Source organism: Bombus flavifrons, chromosome 4, assembly GCF_040668555.2.
Source record: "Bombus flavifrons isolate JBK064 chromosome 4, iyBomFlav1_principal, whole genome shotgun sequence".
In the NCBI taxonomy this organism is placed as follows: Eukaryota; Metazoa; Arthropoda; class Insecta; order Hymenoptera; family Apidae; genus Bombus; species Bombus flavifrons.
In genome coordinates, this window is record NC_138445.1 from 4,871,082 (window position 1) to 4,891,266 (window position 20,185).

The 20,185-nt window shown below is 34.1% G+C and overlaps 1 protein-coding gene across 2 annotated transcripts; it reads left to right on the plus strand.

The window, feature by feature from the left end:
- Positions 1 to 2,477: 2,477 nt before the first annotated feature.
- Positions 2,478 to 16,195, plus strand: LOC138178871 (phospholipase B1, membrane-associated-like). 2 transcript variants are annotated; one of them, XM_069111170.1, is made up of 7 exons: positions 2,478 to 2,769; positions 4,127 to 4,216; positions 6,585 to 6,796; positions 6,924 to 7,100; positions 12,484 to 12,782; positions 13,772 to 13,950; positions 14,031 to 16,195. In XM_069111170.1, exons 1-7 carry the CDS (start codon positions 2,640 to 2,642, stop codon positions 14,195 to 14,197), a joined length of 1,254 nt encoding a protein of 417 aa, XP_068967271.1. In that variant the 5' UTR covers positions 2,478 to 2,639; the 3' UTR covers positions 14,198 to 16,195. The 2 variants fall into 2 exon arrangements, with proteins under 2 accessions (XP_068967271.1, XP_068967272.1); XM_069111171.1 differs by lacking the exon at positions 4,127 to 4,216.
- Positions 16,196 to 20,185: the final 3,990 nt, after the last annotated feature.

The following is a 20,185-nucleotide window of genomic DNA, read 5'->3' on the forward strand; positions in this document are numbered from 1 at the left end:
TCAGTTCTTTGTTTAAATGTTTCGATTAAAATACATGCTATGCACATGTAATTATTCAAGAATATTTGCATTTGTCGTGTAGCATTCAGCATCGACAATTTGAGGAATTGCGTACGAGAATCGTGCATGCCATTTCGATTTACGTTATAACAGTGACCACTTAATTTTTATTGTCTTCACAGGGAATATTTCGCGGTAATAATAGAAATATCATGGAAAGTTTTAAATATTTGTGTTTAAAATTATCACAGACGTACTACGCCTTGTTGAAAATTAACGAACTATGTGTCCACTATACAAATAATACGAAGAGTAAACATACATGACGTTACATCATGTACCACAATGTTAAATTTACAAGACAATTTATGATAATTTTTACAAGTGTTTAGTATCCGTGACTTGGCATGAGATCTCGCGAGTATTTAAGCGAGTATGTTAATATGAAAATCAACAAGTAGCACTTAGGCAAACTTAGCATTGAAAATCTAAGCATCACTATTACATTACCTCATTTTTTAGTACTTCACTTTTGGTTTCGATCAATTATTAACCTCTTTGTTAAAATCATTGACTCCGTAACAGTCTAGCAAGTTTGACAGAATTCTTCCAAATATGCCTATGCAGTCTTATTGTAGGATAAAAGAATGCAAACAAATCAGAGTTCTTTTGTAGAAAATAACGACGACAAAGAAACGTATTTATATACTTTATATCCTTACTTACATGTATGTACTATGTATGTATACTATCGCTCATGAATATATATCCGCATACTTTGTTCGATTTGCACAAACAGTGTATGGGTTTTATCAAAATATGTAAATTAATGATGAATTAGTAATTAACAGCAACATTTACTTACTATTTTTTGTGGAATTAGCAGTCTATAAGACCAAATTAATATCACTTTATATCATACGGAATATCATCAAACGGAATACGTAAGTCACGGATTAGGCTTGATGATTGATAATTCCGAGATGTAATTTGTGGTTCCCTTGCAGTCTATAAATGCCAACAATGACATATCCAAAAAGCATTTTAAATTGGTCCAAATACAATTCCATTCAATAACCCTGTTCTATTTTATGAAAAGCAGCGCAAATTGCATATGGAACGTCATCGAACAGCATAATCAAATATAATAAACGTTATATTACGGCATATATCGTTTTTGATCAGGGGATATGTGAAAGTGAATGGAAGAGTAAAGTTTGTCAAAGAGAACCTCTAATTAAAAGCAACTTTACTTTGAAGAAAAACCGAACAACTAATTTGGATACTGGCGCTACACTACGCGATTTCGATTCGTATGCAGATCATGAATTTCCTGGTGGTACGTGGTACCGTTCCAGGAACGCCAGCCTCTTTGTCACGTTTCTCGATTTCGTCGGTTACATCTAGAATAAAAAGATCCGATCGGGCAGACATCGTGATATCATTTACCAACGTCGCAATTACAAATGTTCTGTGGTGTAATTTCGAGTCAGAACAATGATTCATTGAATCTATAGCAGGCACAAGTATGGTTCCTAGGTTCAAAAGCTATGCTTCCTACGTATATATACATATGTATTATTTTTTAAGTTATAAAATGTTGGTGTTGACATTTTTTATCCATTGCCCTTTTATCAGCATTTTAGATTTATTTTCGTTCAATACACAATATTATGTAAAGAAATTACAGAATTACTAAATTTATGTAACATAAGTTTCAAGTTAATTACTGTAGAATTAAAGTAGAACACTATACTATACTATTCTATTGTAGAATACTAATTGTCAGTAATACGCTATAATATTACTATAGTTGGCAAATTACATTTTATTTTTATTCAAATTTTGTGACTATTTTATGCAATTATATATAATAATAATTTATTTTTAGAGATTTGTAGATCAAATTTTAGTTTTTTTGACATGTACATGTACTAAATTATTGAATTTGCGAAATTTCCGTACATTTCGATTTAAATGTTATGAAATTAATACATTTAGTAACTAATTTTCACTTAGTAATACGTTAATAGTACTAACATTTAAGACGATTTAATGGAATTATATACTGTGACAATTTCGATTTTTTCATCAAAAACGGTATATCATTAAAAATGTATGTGTAATTTATCTCAGTACATAAATTACTATTTTCTGCTTAAAATTAAAAATCAGAATCCTTTGAATGGAGCCACGCATAGCTAATCGTCCTTTTTAAAGGGATCGTTAATATTTCATCGACTCGTCTCATGCTTGATTGGCAAGGGGATAAGGTAGATTGCCAAATCTTTCCTAATTCAAATTTCGTTTACGTTAACATCACAATTATCTTCATTTCCTCCCAATCGCATCACAGATAAGACAACCTTCGTAGCGATCATTGAATCTCATCATCAAAAGTCAGAACCAGCTACTTACAGTACGATCAAGGTTTCGAATGATACACGTACACAGCAGCCAGCACAAACTTTTGTGTCGTTTAGTGAGTACACCTGTCTCAGATCGTCGCAAACTTTGAGAGGGAAAAGAAGGATACCATCTCGAATCCATTCGGTATTGTTATAAAATTATAAAAATTACAAAACACGAGTGTTCGCGAAAGCCTTATCGTCGCGTCAATTGGCTCAATAAAACGTGCGATGAACAAGTTTTGTTTGTATCTTTTGTTACAATTATGCGTGCTGACCGCGTCTCAGAAGACGGCTTTAGACACGCCGATGAACTTATACTTCTATCGTCAAATTCGTAATTGGTTTTTCCAAAATATCGGTATGTGTTTATTTAATGTGATTAGTTTACAACAATATTCTTTTTGTATATATAGATATATATAATATATATATAAAGGGATGATGTATAATTCCCAGTTAATGTGTTTTTAAAAAGTTGCAGAAAAAAAGAAATATTTGTGAAAATGTGATGGCTAAGGAAATGGCGCTTGTTTCGTTCTGTGATATTTAGGAAAAGTGTATGTAATTCTTGTTAGATTTACAATGTGTAGAGAGTTTGTAATGTTTTTAGGAGCAAGTTGCTTTTGGAAGATTCATCGATTAATATTCGATTATTTGATTATTTTAATTATTTGGTCAGTTTACAATATTGATTATAGAGATATAATCTGTATGTGTAATAAGTCCCGTTATCAAGATTACAAAATTTTATACTCTATGCAACATACTTTAAAATACTATATTAATTACTCATTTGTATCTATTTAACATTTATGATGTTCCTTCAATTTTTCCTTCACATATACGAAACATGAATTTGGAGCTAGTTTGCGCATTTCATGTTTCCATATCCTTTAGAAATATACGTTCAATATAAATTTATGAACAATAAAAATATGTCATTTTCGAACATGATATTTCATGTGTGTTGACACTTCGTACGTAATGGCATCCAACAGAAAATGTAAGATACGAATCGTCGGAACGAAATGGGAAATACTTTAAAAGCTATAAAGTAGTAAAAGTGGTACAGAAGTTGTAAAAATGTATATGTAACACTAACAATAAGTGGAACACTTTAATGCATTAATATTACTAGTTGGTAAATTGTTCTATTATGTAAGAAGATGATAAAATCCGAAAGTAGTTGTATAGACAAACCTATACGAAAAATATGACAAATATGTAAAGTAACATTTTTACGTTTGATCCTTCTAATAAGTCGATGTTGGAGATTCATTAATTACGGGTGTTTAAGTGTGATTTTACTTATGCTTTGACTTGATAAATATTCTATTTGTTATTTTAGATGATAAACGAACAACACAGCGAAAATATTTTTCATTAAAGATCTATTTTCTATCAATATAAATGTTGTAATAATAATTTTAACTTTTCTATCAACATAATTGCCTTTTATACATATATTGTGCTACTTAAATCACTTTGTAGAATTTTACTAATCAAAATTTTGTTTTGAAATGCTCAAACATGAAAATAGTTTCCTAGTTTTCAGACAGAATTATATCGGTAACGAATTGAAAGTTACTTTTCGTCGTTTTTGCATTGATAGAAAATAGTTTTAATTCTATGTTTGTGTAAGTGAAATCACAAAATGGACATTCGCCCAAATCGTAATGAGTGAGTCGTTTGACGTAATCAAACATATTTTCTAGGTGTAAGAAATGAGGGACGATCAGCACGAAATGAAAGAAAATTTCAAAAGCAAGTTCCAACAGACGTTCCATTTCCTTGTAACGTTACAGGTAGTTAAACAGTTTTTATCTATTATTATTACCAAAAAAAGACAAAATCATGTTGAAATATTATTTCTTCTTACTCACTTTTCTAAAACCACTGTTTAATTTAAATTACAGTTAGACATTGTTTTGTTTGTGAAATTTGTATTAAACATCTACAAATTTTAACATGCCTGGGGCGTTTATTTCCGTTTGCTGATACAAACTGTCAGATTTGTTCAATAACTGTCCATGATTTGTCCCCACCACTTTGCATTGGGGTGGCTTGCCCTTGAACCAGTGACGTGAATAATATGATGCGATAGCAGCTTCTCTTTCAAGATCTGTATCGCCTTCGTATCAGTAAAACAACACTAATGCAACGACAAAATTTTTCTTTTTATTAAAATGAGGCCAAAAACGATACTCATATAGAATTTGGTTATGCTGATTCAGCTTATGGTCTTCCTTCTTCGTTTGCTGTCCTTTTCTACGTTCATTGTTGTCGGCAACTTGTATAGAACTTGCTTATTAGCTTGGCACTGCTTGTTAAGAATCGCAAAAATAACAGTAGTTATTCAGCAGAGAAGTGAATCAAACCAGTTATTTTCGAATGGGACAGTTCTCTGTTTGCATACTATTCAATATGTGGCACCGCTTTGAGTACTTAACAAATACAAGAACACGATTCTTCTTCACATACGGCAAGCGTGAAGCGATTTAAAGAATGGTATGTGAACATTTAACTTGGATTATTCGGGAGCAGAGTTGCCAAGTGTAGGGTAGACATAACGTTATGTAGGTCTATATACACCTATCTGACTTGTGCGCACTCTGCGTCGGATTGCGGTACTAATCGGCAATTATGTTGCTAAGCACGTGGGATACTTGACTTATATTTGAAAAATATTAAAAGGTCCTTTAATCTTTACTTCCATGTTTCTAATAGAATGGATTGAGATATATGTAATATTGATTAGATGTAGGAGAAGACACACAATAGTAATGGAGATATTATTAATTTCTGCACTTATTTCGCTAAATCCAAGTAATGTGTATCCTATTGCGATATACGTGTAAGGTGATAAAATGTAGTATTTTTATATTCAGCATATGTTCTGTGATTTTTTAGTCTAAATTTTATATTTTATGTATATGTTTTGTAATATTCATTTTACATTATAATATGATATTATAATAGAACACACATTACTTGGATTTAGCAAAACAAGTACATAAATAAATAATATTTCCATTATTATTTTGTGTCTTCCCCTACATCTAATCAATATCACATATATTTTTCAGTTTATTTTATTAGAAACAAAGAAGTAGGGATTAGAGGATCTTCTTATATTTTCTGAACGTAAATTGCGCGTTCCACGTGTTTAGTAATTGCCAATTAGTACCACAACTCATCGCATAGCGTGCACAAGTCGGATAGGTGTATATTTAAACGTCTATGTGACGTCACGTCTTCCTTATACCTGGCAACTTTATTTGGGAGCAGTTCGTGAACAGTTTACGAACTATTATAAACCTCTAATAAAATTAGATTTTAATTGGTAAATTTAATGGATTTAATTTAAGCTATTTATATTTACAATACAAATTCTGACAGATATACATATAACACCAATTAAGAAGAATTGTATGTGTATATCTTCCACCCTCATAGAAAGAGAACGATTGCTAAGACAAGAGACCCGTATGTTTAGGAATACATTGTATCGTAAAGCGAGTCAGAATTTCTAACTGCACACTTTTTACAACATTGTTTTCAAGAAATTCTGACCACCCTGTATCAAAAATAAATCTATTATACTATCCAACATATATGTCTATATTTTCTCATTAAGTAACTAAGCATGAACCGAAATATATCATGTTTGATCTCATTTTAATGAGAAAGATCTTATGAATATGTTGATGAAAATTTCATTAACGGTAAGCAAAAAAAAAAAAAAGAAAAAAATAAAAAAAATAAAATACGGAAAAAAAAGAGTAAATTTTTGTTGTATTAGTATTGTCTCGCCAATATGTAGTCTTTTAATCTTTTAATTCTAATCTTCCTTCTTTATTTGTTGTCCTTTTTTATGCCAGTCGGCGTCCATGAAATTAATACAAACAGTTTCAAAATGAAATCTGTTCCCTATCTATATACATACTCGGTAGCGGTCCCGTATTTTGATCACTTATAGACGAAACGCTGCATTAAACAAGTATAGCAGACTCTTTTAACTACAATTAACATTTTATCGCCCAATTTTTAAGTTTTGGTTACATTTAAATAGGTCTAATTTCGTATCTGTATACAATTATTGAGATTTGTTATTATCAATCAATATAATTATAATAACTTAGTATTTTAATCTTTTTACACTAATCCTTTTAGATGGTAGATCTCCCAAAGTTCCCGACTCAGTTCATCATCTGAGACCAGGTGACATAGATGTTATTGCCGCGATGGGCGATTCTTTGACAGCCGGAGCTGGAATTTTTGCGACTAATTTATTGGAGCTACCCATTGAGAATAGAGGTGCATCAGCGAGTATTGGTGGTCAAGGAACTTGGCGTACATATTTGACGCTTCCCAATATTTTCAAAGTATGTTACTCAAAAATTGATCACATACATAAATTATACAATCATTAATATACTTACTATCTTTTTATAATTTATATTAATCATAAAAGAGAATATTGCTTTCATAGCCGGCTCTTCCTATATATAGGAATTCAATCCCAAATTAATAGGCTATGCACTTGGAGATTCTCTGACTACTCATCCAGCTTCGCAGTTAGACGTCGCTGAAATTGGCGCAATGTCCAGAGATATGCCATTTATGGCCAAACATCTAATCAATAAAATAAGAAATGACCCGAGGATAGATATAAAGAAACATTGGAAGGTTCGTGTTTTAGATAGAATAATTGCATAATTAAATGAAAATAATATTAGTATTCTATTATATTACCATTAATAATGAGTTTTTAATAATGAGAATTATGTATTTAGTCTGTTTATAATTTCGTTAAAATCTATAATATTAGCAACATTATTGCTAGTAGTATTGTATAATATTACTATATTTATTATGCCTGAAAATGTATTCAAGTCCTTTTATAGAAATATGAAAGTTATGCACAGTTTTCATATGTTTATTATGGCATAGAGAAACGAAATGTCATTTTACTTAACTTTTACTAAAATAATTATAAAAGCCAAATATATTTTGTTGAGGTTATTCGATGTATAACCTTAGATGTAGAGAAAACTAGTGGATAAATTGTAAGGCAGAAAATATATTTAAATATAAATGTAATTATAAGTAAGAATACAATTTGAGCTGGTCCAGATCCGCACGCTAGCTGTGTTACCCAATAACTGAAAAAACGCCGAAGCCAACGTCGCTTGTCTACTGTTTGTGGTCTGACTTCGTCGCAGTCTTTTGTCTACGCGCTGTCGATGGCTTCAGTGCTTGAGAAACTAAAAAGACCAGATGTAGAGTTTTCTTATAAGTGGTGACCACTTCAACACCCTCCCTAAAACTCTACATCTCCACAAACAATTATCTCAAATTTACAAATTATCTCTTAATATTTTTCTAACTCTTGTCGTAAATATCTGAAAATCAATTTGTCAATGCCTTCACAAGTACATTTGCCAGACGCCTTTCTCTTTTTCATTCAAATTAATTTATTACAAAAAAATACTAGAAGACTAAACAGATCATGTAGAGTTTTTCCTTTTTTTTTTTTTAGAAGTGACAACCACTTCGACTCCCTCCCTAAAAACTCTACATGTCTACAAACAATTACCTCTTAATATCCTTTTTATTTTTCAAACCTAACTTTTGTCTTAAATATTCAAATCTTGGTTTTGGCAACGCCTTTGTACATATATCTGCCAGTTGCTCTTCGCTTGTTACATACGTTACATCAATTTCGCCTCTATTGTATAAATCTCGCAAGAAATGATATCTTACGTCAATATGCTTACTTCTTTGATGGAATTCTGGATTCTTAATTAATTTCACGGCACTAGTATTGTCTACACATAGCATATACTTAAGGATCTCTATTTTACATTCAAGAAATATTTTCTTTAGCCACATAATTTCTTTCGCTCCTGAGGCTGCACTGACATACTCAGCTTCGGTCGTAGATAGAGCTATACATTGTTGTCGCTTACATTGCCATGTGATGGCCGCATTCGCATACTTACATACAACGCCTGATGTCGACTTTCTTGTTTCTTTGTCGCCTGCATAGTCAGCATCGCTAAAGGTTTCGAGACTGCCTGCTTTGGTATATAAGAGTCCCATGTCCGCGGTCCCTTTTATGTAGCGCAAAATTCGTTTGACTAATTTCCACTGATACTGGTTTGGATTCTCTAAATGTCTCGCCGCTATATTTATTGCAAAACTAATATCTGGCCTACTTACGGTTTGTAAAAACATTAAGTTCCCTACGGCTTCTCTGTATGGTGCGTTACAATCATTATTGCCTATGTTACTTTCGTTCCAATTAGTCTCGATAGGTGTAGAAACACTGTTTGCCTCATTCATATTAAATTTTTCTAATATGTTTTCGATATATCTACTCTGATGAATGAATATTGAACCATCTTTTAATCTATTAATTTCAAGTCCAAGAAAACTCTTGACTTCTTTCGAACTCGTAATTTTGAATTCTTTATTTAAATCATCAAAAAATTTATCAATTAGAGATTCGTCTGAAGCTGCTACCAGTCCATCGTCTACGTATATGGTCATCAACATTAATTTGTCGTCTTCTGTATAAATATAAAAACAAGGATCTGCGTTACTCTGATAAAATTTTAAGTTTGAAATATATTTTGTGAAACGTTCCGTCCAACATCTTGGAGACTGCTTTAAGCCATATAGGCTTTTTAGCAATTTACAAACGCGATTCGTACCATCATCATAACCTTTAGGTTGTTTCATATAAATATCTTCTTTCAGACTTCCATATAAAAATGCGGTTGTAATGTCAAACTGTCCGAGGTGCAAATTATTTTTGGCTGCAATACTGAGCATTAATCTAATTGTATCAAACCGAGCAATGGGTCTATAGGTTTCCTTATAATCTATGCCTTCCTTTTGTGAACACCCTTTTATTACAAGTCGCGCTTTGTATCGTTCCGAATTGTCCGGATTTAGCTTTACCGTTAAAACCCACCTATTACTAAGTACCTTCTGATCTTTAGGTTTTTCTACAAGAATCCACGTCTTATTTTCATGGTGCGATTTCATTTCATCGTTCATAGCCGTTTCCCATAACTCTTTCTTTTCGGAACTCATCGCTTCGTTAAAATCCACCGGTAATTTTTCCGCTACGTACGTTACTGGGCTACCATAAAAGTCGGTTCGTTTGATCTTAGCTCTATCTCTCAATTGTCTCACATTGTCGCTAGTTCCAGGAGGTTGTTTTTCATGTTCACTCTCTGCACTTTCATACGTACATGCTCTATCGCTCTGCGCACACACATCTTCGCGCTCGACAATTTTCGGTAAACTTAAATTAATAAATTTCGCACTTTCTAGTTCGGGCTTAAATATTACGTCACGGCTTAATATTACATTTCTTACTGTCAGCACATACACTCGATACCCTCGTCCGTCACCTAAATAGCCTACCAAATATCCTTTGTTCGCCTTTTTGTCAAGTTTTTTTCTCTTCTCCGCAGGTATGTGTGCAAAGCACTCAGTACCGAAAACCCTAAACTTTTCTAAATTTGGCGGTTTCCCGTACCACAGTTCATACGGTGTTTTCTTGTCTTGTCTCGTCGGTCCGGTCTTATTTATGACATGTACTGCTGTGTTCATGGCCTCGGCCCATAAAAACGGCGGTAGATTTGGTTTCGAATATAGCATCGATCGGCCTGCCTCTACTATTGTTCTATTTTCCCTTTCTGCGACACCATTCTGTTCAGGAGTGTATGGGACGTTAATTGTGTGCCTAATTTCCTGACTTCTTAAAGATTCTTTAACTTCTTTATTTTTGAATTCTTTCCCTCCATCACTATGAATTTCTTTAATCTTATCGTTGAATTGATTCTCAACTTCTAGGCAAAAAGTTTTTAATCTTTCGATTACTTCTGACTTATGTCGTAAGAAGTAAATCTTTGTGAATTTTGAAAAATCATCCTTAAATGTAAGAAAATACAGTTTCTTGCCTAATGACTCGACTTCCATAGGTCCACATACATCCGTATAAATAATTTCGCGAGGTTTAGTCGCACGATTGATTTTCTCATGAAAACTCGATCTATGCTGTTTCACGTACGCGCAACCTTCACAGAAAAAGCTACTATCCTCCACGACTTTCATATTCGAATTTTTTAAAAACTTTTTAACATGTCTGATGTTTTGATGACATAGCCGTTCGTGCCATAACTGCAATGTGTCCGCGTTTGACTCTGCTCTATTGCTAAAATTACAAACTGACGGTATGATAACTCGCATATCTATTTTATACAAATTTCCGATAACAGAACCTTTTGCTATTATTTTCTGGTTTTGTAAAAACATACAATTGGTCCCTTCCTTTAAAACACAGAAATCTATGCCCCTTCTCGCAACAGATCTAATGGAAAATAGGTTTCTTTTCATACCTGGTACGTACAGAACATCGTTCATTGTACATGTTACCCATTTGCCGTCCACAAAAGTCTCTACTTTGATTTTTCCTTTGCCGCACGCATCCATGAACGTACCATCGCCGATCTCTATCTTCACCGTGTTATCGAATTCTTCAAAGACGCTGAACCATTCCCGTCGTCCTGTCATATGATCCGTAGCTCCTGAGTCGATTACCCAAACATTAGGGTTTGCCGCTTGTATCGCTGAGGTGCTTCCTAATAGACCAATTCCGCTGTGATCACGATTTTGATTTCTAGGTTCCTGGCTGTTTCTACTGTTGCTTCTTTTATTATTTTTAAAACAATTTTTACTGGTGTGGCCTTTCCTTTTGCATATAAAGCATCTAAAGCAATCCTTCTTTAGATGGCCAACTTTTCCACAATTGAAGCAGCTTGGTCCTTGTTTCTCGTATTCACATTTGCTTGACTGTTTCTGCTGTTCCCTTTTATAATTGTTACTCTTTGTTACCAGCGCCACCGATGTTTCTTGGTCATCTTTCTTCCATCTGGTTTCTTCTGTCATCAGCCTGGTACTAAGCCTGTCTAGGGTCTTCTTTCCTTCTTCCACCGAATCCCACGCACTGTGAAAATGGTCAAATTTGTTTGGTAACACCGATAAAATGCGTGTTATCAGCATTTTCTCGCCAATTTCACTCCCAAGGGCTTTCATCTTCGCCGCTATCAATTCCAACTTTGATAGGTTGTAGGCGACATTTTCAGATTCTTCCCATTTAAAATCGAAGAACTGCTTCTGGACCATATTTAGATTCTCATCTGACTTCATGTCATATACTGTATTCAACTTTTTCCACATTTCATGTGCTGTTGTGCAACATAAAAGAAGATCCAACGGTTTCTTTCCTACTGAAGTCACGATTAATTTTCTCGCTAACCGATCTGCTTTCAAAAATCTTTCACGAGCGATTTCTTTCGCCGCGCTGTTACCTGGATGACACAGATTCCCTTCACACACGTTGATCAGGTCGTCATCTTCCTCCAAAAGTGTACGCATAACAAAACGCCACTGGAGCCAGTTTTCTTCGCCACGTAACATCTCGATCTTCGCACTTGCTGATTCCATTTTAGCACTATCCCTTACTTTACTAAGCACAACACTTTAACAATTTATTCACTTTACGTTGCTGCCTTGCAATTTACAGCTCTGGGCCCATAACCTGTTGAGGTTATTCGATGTATAACCTTAGATGTAGAGAAAACTAGTGGATAAATTGTAAGGCAGAAAATATATTTAAATATAAATGTAATTATAAGTAAGAATACAATTTGAGATGGTCCAGATCCGCACGCTAGCTGTGTTACCCAATAACTGAAAAAACGCCGAAGCCAACGTCGCTTGACTACTGTTTGTGGTCTGACTTCGTCGCAGTCTTTTGTCTACGCGCTGTCGATGGCTTCAGTGCTTGAGAAACTAAAAAGACCAGATGTAGAGTTTTCTTATAAGTGGTGACCACTTCAACATATTTGTTTTATATTAGGAGATTTTTGAGTAACCAAGTCAAAGGTGTTTAGAGTAAATATCAGCTTTTGACTTTTTAGTTCTTTTAATATTATTTTCATTTCTTATTTCATTGATTAAGTAATAAAACCTTTGTTTCTATGTTTTGTAGTTGATTTTCTTGTTCATTGGACACAATGATTTTTGTGCCGATATATGTGCACTGCCTTCTCCATGGTCTGTTTTGGATAATCATAAAACTGATCTAATTAATACTCTTAGGATATTAAGAGACAATATACCCAGAACTTTCGTCGCTATTCAGGTAATACCTCACTTAAAGGAACTCGTTGCTACGCGTGAAGGAAGAAAGTCTTTGAAATGCTATATAATGACTACCATTGAATGCTCATGTTTATTCGCTTTGCAATTCAGAGATCGAAGACAGGAGTATTATGAAATAATAACGAGGTTTGTATAAGTCAGGCAACTTTCAAAGATTTTTAAATATCTTATATTTGTCAAGATTTTATTATGTTATATTTGCAATATTTATTTTATATTATATATTATATTTATATTTTATATTTTTGTTATATGTTTGTGAACAATTTTATTGCTAAAAGTGATTATAACATTATAGAGGTTGACTTATTTTAAAATGATCCTCAACAATTAGTTACCTCTAGTTGCAGACTTATTTTTCATTTTAACTTTAATTTTTTGCTTTAATTTAAAGTGTTTAATTTTAATGCAAATTATATTAATTACCGTACATATTTCCATTACATTATCTTTATGTGTACGATATTACGATAAGGTAGGGTTATTCGAGTCAGAAGGATATTTGATATTTGATGCAAGGTAAATCTGATTTGTAATTTGCAAAATTCAGAAGCCCTTTTTTAATTCAGGTTGTTAAGCTCCTTAAATCCTACATTTGCAATTAGACTACTTGACTCGTTATTAGCGACATGACAAACAGTGAATTATATCGTGTACTTAGATGAACTTCTATTCATCAAAAGAAAATTTTTTTAATGATAATATTCGCAGTTGTAATTATCATAATACGATAGCGTGTGTGTGTTATTTCTACAAGTTATTTTGTTGTTTATTTTCTTACTTCTTATACTTATTCGCTGACTCAAATAACCGTGTCCTATAGTCTTGCGGTTACTCGAATCATTTTTTTATTTTTGATATATTCTCTTGCTAGCCCTAAATTATACATAAAAGGTTATTTTGTAATATATGATGTTTGATAATATATGTATAACAAGTTTGATTGTTCTGTGTAAAGTACAAAACTGAGATGTTGTATCTCAACATCTTAGATAACTTAACCATAACATTGCTATATTCCTCTGATAGGTTTTATGTAGGTTAGGTTTAAGTAAGATGTCGATTCTAAGATGCATATGAAGGACATGCAGATACCATTTTGCCCCATATTTTAGGTGGCAAGAATTAGAAGAAGAAGTGGTTAATTATTCAGAATTTCATAAAAATGACTTCACTGTAGTGAGCTTACCAACTCTGAAACACGCAAAGGTACCAATTGCTAAGGATGGATTTGCTGATTTGTCATATCTTTCTGCCGATTGTTTTCACCTAAGTCAAAAATCTAATGCACTATGTAAGTATAATGGATGAAATCATATAATTCAACAACCTTTATATAAGTAATCGAATAAAAATTGTTTCATGTATCTCAAGTGGCAAATAATCTATGGAACAATTTGCTAGAACCAGTTGGTAACAAGTCTTCCACTTGGACTCCACTATACGAAAGATTCTTGTGCCCCACCTCGGAAAGACCGTTCTTGATGACACGTGAAAATTCACACAATTTTTCCTACATTAAAGACACGCCTCTAGTTTGACATTATACAATAGAAATAGTAACCATTGAAATTTGGTATAGTAGACACAAAGTGCCATTTTAGTCCGCAATTAAATTTTCCTAATATAGTAAATATTTATTTATAATTATTAACAAAGCTATTTTTCTAGATATCTCTGTTATTGTATGTGATCTCATCACGAACTTTATTTATTTCACAGCTGCACTTACTACTTTATATGTTATACTAATTTCCATTAGCGTTCTTATTTTTTATTTTTTAAACACTTTGATATACACAATATATGCTTTGATATACGCAGAAAAAAGAATGTAAACATCGATGAATTTTTAAATTTCAAACGAAGGATGATTTTAATATTGTTTCCGAGATACTCAATGTGTGTTTGGGATTTTGGATGGTCCTCAGTTTACAGTACGGACGGCACATTTGCTATTTTTTGGGAAGTTGGAATTTTCCACACTATCTATTGTAAGGTTTACAATTCGGACCGCGTCGAGAGAATAATTGGCATCCTAAGCATTCAACGGATCCTCTCAACAGCAAATCTCGTGACATAAACCTCGATACCAGATGAAACTCGACAATAGACCAAGGACGATGGCATCAACTGGACGTTACGCTATGCTCACGACAATTCGACAGTTACAGGATTGGGCAGAAACACGTTTCCACTTCATAGGAAATATTGACTAAAACACATCCCCTAGACTGACAGTTAGCCCTTAACGCTCCAAATGTGCCTCTCAAGCACTGTAGATAAAGCATCAACATATTGTTTCCTGAGAAAATCGTTGAAATGGTGGCGGAAATTGTTCTTTTGGGGATTAGAAACAAGCGTAATAAATGCTTATATACTTTACAAGATTTCTCAGGAAAGGAAAGGAGAAAGTATGATGTGAATAAGTTGGAGTTGCCGGTCGATATTCACAATTAAAAGTCGGAGCGTTAAGAGTTAGAATATAAGCACCAGGCGCTTCAAGAGACAACAGATTTATCACACACACGCCTACGTTTAAACTCCGTTATTTACAATTCATATTCTCCCGTTTATACTAAATAGTTCAACCAAACTTACTAAACACAAGCTTACTTACTAAGAAACTTACTAAGAAATTTATTAAGAAATAAACTGATCTCACACCGAAACGTAAGTCGCACACTTGTTTTTTGAGTCACCTTTATAAATCTCCCTCATATTCTTGCTTAAATTATCGAAGCCATAATTCACGCGAGTCTATCATGGCTCCTAATCAAGAAGAACGCATTAAAATTTTAAAACTGCAACTCGTAGCGTTCAAGATAGAATTAGAATCGTTTCAAGCGGTACTTGATACCTATAGTGAAGGAGCGTCAGCAACAATCATTCGGGTTTATTTGGAAGTATTAAAACCAGAATTTGGCGCATTTAAGGAAATCCAAAGCAGATTGGATGATATAGACGATGGTCACTCATAATTTCCGCATACGTGAATTCTGCGAATTCAATCGAACTCCACGTCAATCATTCATCGACCAGTCGCGAATTACGTGTAGTTTTTGTAATAGTCTTCACGTGTTACGAATTAGTGGCAATGTTTGTACCGGGGGGAATAAACATTGTGAGATAAAAAAATCTTTGCTTCAATTGTCTGTGTAGGACTCATTCCGTTTATGAATGTCAAGCAAGCAGCTGCACGCAATACCATAAACGGCACCATTCTTTTCCGCATTTGAATACGGTTAATTCATCACAGCCAGCTCAAACACATCTAATATGTCATTCGTCCCATATATCTTCAAATGTTATCTTGTCGACTTCTATCATAAACATCACCGATCGGAGCGGAGACGCACAACCGTGTATAGACTTACGAGATTCCTGCTCCGAGACACATTTTTCGACCGAAAAAATGTAAAAGCGTCACGGTTTAAATACTCAAAGAATTGCCGTACTATTACGCGGCACCAATCAAATGACATCGCAGATCAATCAAATGATTCGGGTGGAAATCTAGTCACGCGCCAGTAATTATACGGCAGAATTGACATTTCTAATTATTAATGAAGTGTCGTCACTAGTTTCGCTAGAAAATGTTAATCGCGACAATTTAAAAATACCACGTGATCCAACATTTGATCGATGTCTGTCTGATGTCGATGGTCTCTTTGGAGATCATCTGTTTAGGGACTTCGTTCGCGTAGGAAAAATTAACCTAGCGGATGAGGAAATTCAATTACATAACACAGAAGTAAGCTGGATCATCATGAGCGAAACGGTAGGAAATAGTCAATCAAGCAAAGCGATCTGCAACACAATACTCAAGGCACTACCTGACCATATTAAAACCTTTAGGAACATAGAGGGATGCTCTTCAACGAGAATTCTTTATGCAGAAGAACACGCGTGCAGAACACCCTACACAATACATACCACACGCGATTCAACTGGCAGGCAAGTGTGCAATCATGAAACTATTTGTTAAACAATCGCATAAATTGACACTTCATCCTACATCGCGCACCACTCTTAGGTGGACTATAGGGAGCCACCGCTAAGTCACTCAAACACATCGTGATTCTCATGGTAGGAAACATATTATTCGCATACCAAGAATTATCCACTAACGTGATAGAAATTGAGGCGAATTTGAAGTTCAGACCATTGATCCCACTATCCTCGGATCCCAATGACCTCAGTCCGTCGACACGTCATTTCCTAAAACGTGACTCATTAACAAGTACTCCAGAGTGTAATCTTACAACATTAAAAACAGGACGATTGTCCGCGTGGCAAAAAATACAACCACCGAGACAACACTGGTGGAGCATATGGGATAAAGAATATTTCAATCAACTAATGATTGGGGAAAAATAGCATCAGCATGGCGCAACAAAATCCAAGGAAAGCATGATGGTCATATCAAGGTTTATACCACGTGGTTTACTGTTGAGAGGACCCGTCGAGTGCTTAGGATGCGAATTAACTTCTCGACGCGGTCCAAATTGTAAACCTTATGTAGTGTGGGAAATTTCAACTTTCCAAAAAATAGCAGATGTGCCGTCCGTACTGCAAACTGAAGAATCCAAAATCCTGAGCAATGTGATTTCTAATTATTTATCTGTTCTTTATTTTCTATTCTTTCGTTCTTGATCACTTGTTTTTTCATCTTTGTTACCATTATAATATAATAAAAAATTAATTATGAAATATATTTCAGAAGAATTGAACTTTTTATTTGTTAAACATTATGTATATTTTATTCAGCCAAGTCAAAGTTATTCAGTTTTAGAGAAAAACAAACTTCCACAGCAATTACCAAATACAAAGCCATTTTTTTCAATTTTTTTATTATCAAAGATAATATTGTAAATGAAAAAGATTGTATTGTTATTGTAACCACATTTGCAGGTGAGGTGGGATGTCGTGATAGGTGCGGAAGGAATACTCAGATGTATTCAACAACAAATATTTATTAACAGTAATATTCGATGAGTACACTTGGTGCAAGACTCGCGGTTATTAAATTCAGTTCGCGGTGCGCGGTTACAAGTTCAAACTCCGGTAGATATGATTCGATATGCGCTACGAGTGCGGACGATTATTGTGTCACGTAAAATTGATACTTGGGTTGTAAGAGAAAAGAAAGCTGAGTCGTAACCCAAATATTAATTTTCTTTTATCGAACTTTATTATAATTTTGGCACTTACAATTGTTAGGGAAGTGATACATTTACACTGTACATGAGAGTGTGTGTGTAAGGGTCAGAGGGCGTCCAGGTCATAGTTGAGACAAAACACTGCCGTTAGAAGATTCTGGAGAGTCGGTTGGCGACAAGCGTGCGTGCAAGACGTTCTTCAGAGTGTAATATAGATGTATAGCTGTTGTGTGTGAAATAAAGTCAGTTATTTGTATTTCCAAATCCTCTGATTTCCTTAACAACAATAATAGAATAACGCTGAACCGAAAAAGCGGTGTTGTACAAGAACAGCAACTAGAACAAGAACTACTCGAGCTGGGTGAAGTCTCGGTTTATATACGTTTTGGTTTGAGGATTTTGAGGGGTTTGGTGTCGGTTCCAAAGGAGTCCGAAAGTCGGGCGTCGATATTCTATCTCTGATGAGGACTAAGATGCGTCGCAGCCTTAGCGTCCGAAAGTCGGGGGTCGATGTCTTATCTCTGATGTAAGTTGAGAAGTGATTGATGTCACATACCCCCCTCCTTAGATGGATTTTGGTCCTCCAAAATCTTAATGTTTCTTCAACATCGACGGATGAAATTTGGCCCTGGACGGTGTTGATAATTCGAAACTTATTCTTGATTCTCTTCCAGATTGTACAGGTAACATCGGCGTGTAAATGTTTATAGGGGCGGAAGGTGTTGCAGTACTAATGTTGGGTGCATTACTAATGGTGTTTTCCTTAATTTTGCAGCAAAATATGTGAATACACAGTTTTGACAGTCCTATCTTATTAAGCAGATACAAGCATATGAGTCCTATGGATATATATCCTATAATTTGCAACGTGGTGAGACCCCAAGTTTTAATTTGTGTCATTCTGTGCGAAAAAGTTAATTGACTGGCTCTATCTTCTATTTGACTCAAGGTATCAGTATAACCGTTTAGGTTGCTCATTACTTTGGGAGTTTTTTCTAAGATATCAAGCATTGAGGATAAATCTACGTTATCAGTTATATTTATGGCTTTAATCTTAATATCGTAAGAAACGCTCTTGGGATTACCACTGATTCTCATATGGTTGTCTCCATACAATATATCTACAGTTATTTTAGTTTTCAACAGGGAGGGTTGCTTCAGTTTGACAATTTAATGTCCTTCTTCAGAGAATACATTGAGTTCTATTGGTTTTTCTGGTATAGCTATGTAGTGATTTTCGTTTTTGAGCGGTATAAAAGTTACTTCTACGATTTTATAGACTGTGAATTTACAAAATCTCATGGTATTGTCTACATTAATTATTTCGGATGCGCAATCGGGTTTTGAACGTCTATAATGTATGGGTTGAGTTTGTTTACAAATGTATAATTCGCGTTTGATTCGACATTGCTTGTCCAAATACATCTGGTCTACATTCATATAAGTTAATCCTGAGGTAAAAAATATCGGATATTCAACTAATGGAGCGAGAAATGCTCCGTTCTTTTGAGTCGGTATGGGGTATACCTGTTCTATATCCCATTCTGAGTCAATTATTGTTTGGATTGAAAGTTTAAAGAAGATTTTTTCGCTTTGGACAAACAGTGTGAGTGTAGAGATGTCTAAAATGTTTTGGAAATTATCTTCCTCTGGTAAAAATCCTTTATTCATGATGTGATTTCCTAAAGCTTTAGCGTATTGTTCTAAGAAAGTGTGATGATTTATGATCTGGGGGCTAATAATTCCTTGTTTTCCTAGTAGAATTAGATCGAACATTTCATTGAGTTGAAAGTGTAAATCTGACAAAGCGCTTTCTATAGAAATAATCTTGACTACTAGAAGTTCTTGCTTGTTTACTTGATTTATTTCATTTTGTATGTTCACGTTTGCCTTTTCTAATTGCTTTAGGCTGTCGGTGTTTAGGATTTTCCTAATTAGAGTGGTTTGGTTAGCTATAACGGTTTTTAATTCGTTTCCTTCACTAAATAGTTTGTCGATATTCTGGTTTATCAATTGTAAATCGTCAGAATCTAAAGTTCCGAAAAGTGTTTTGCTGATTGAACCTATAGAATGAGTTAGTAATCTTAAATGTGTTCCTAGCGTTTTGACATTGAACTTGTTGGTTAAGGAAAGTATCTCTGATTTTACTCGACACGAGGTGGTACAATGTTTTTGGGTCTCTTTTGGGTGTGTTTTCCTAATGTATCGATGTGGTTAGATATATCGCTTATATCTACTCCTAAATATACGTTAACTTCTTCATTGTACAAATAAGCTTTAGATATTTTTTCGTGGAAAATTGCGTTATTTTCGATTGGTATTAATTCCAGTTCGAGCACGAGGGTTGTGCATGGGATAAGCATCCTG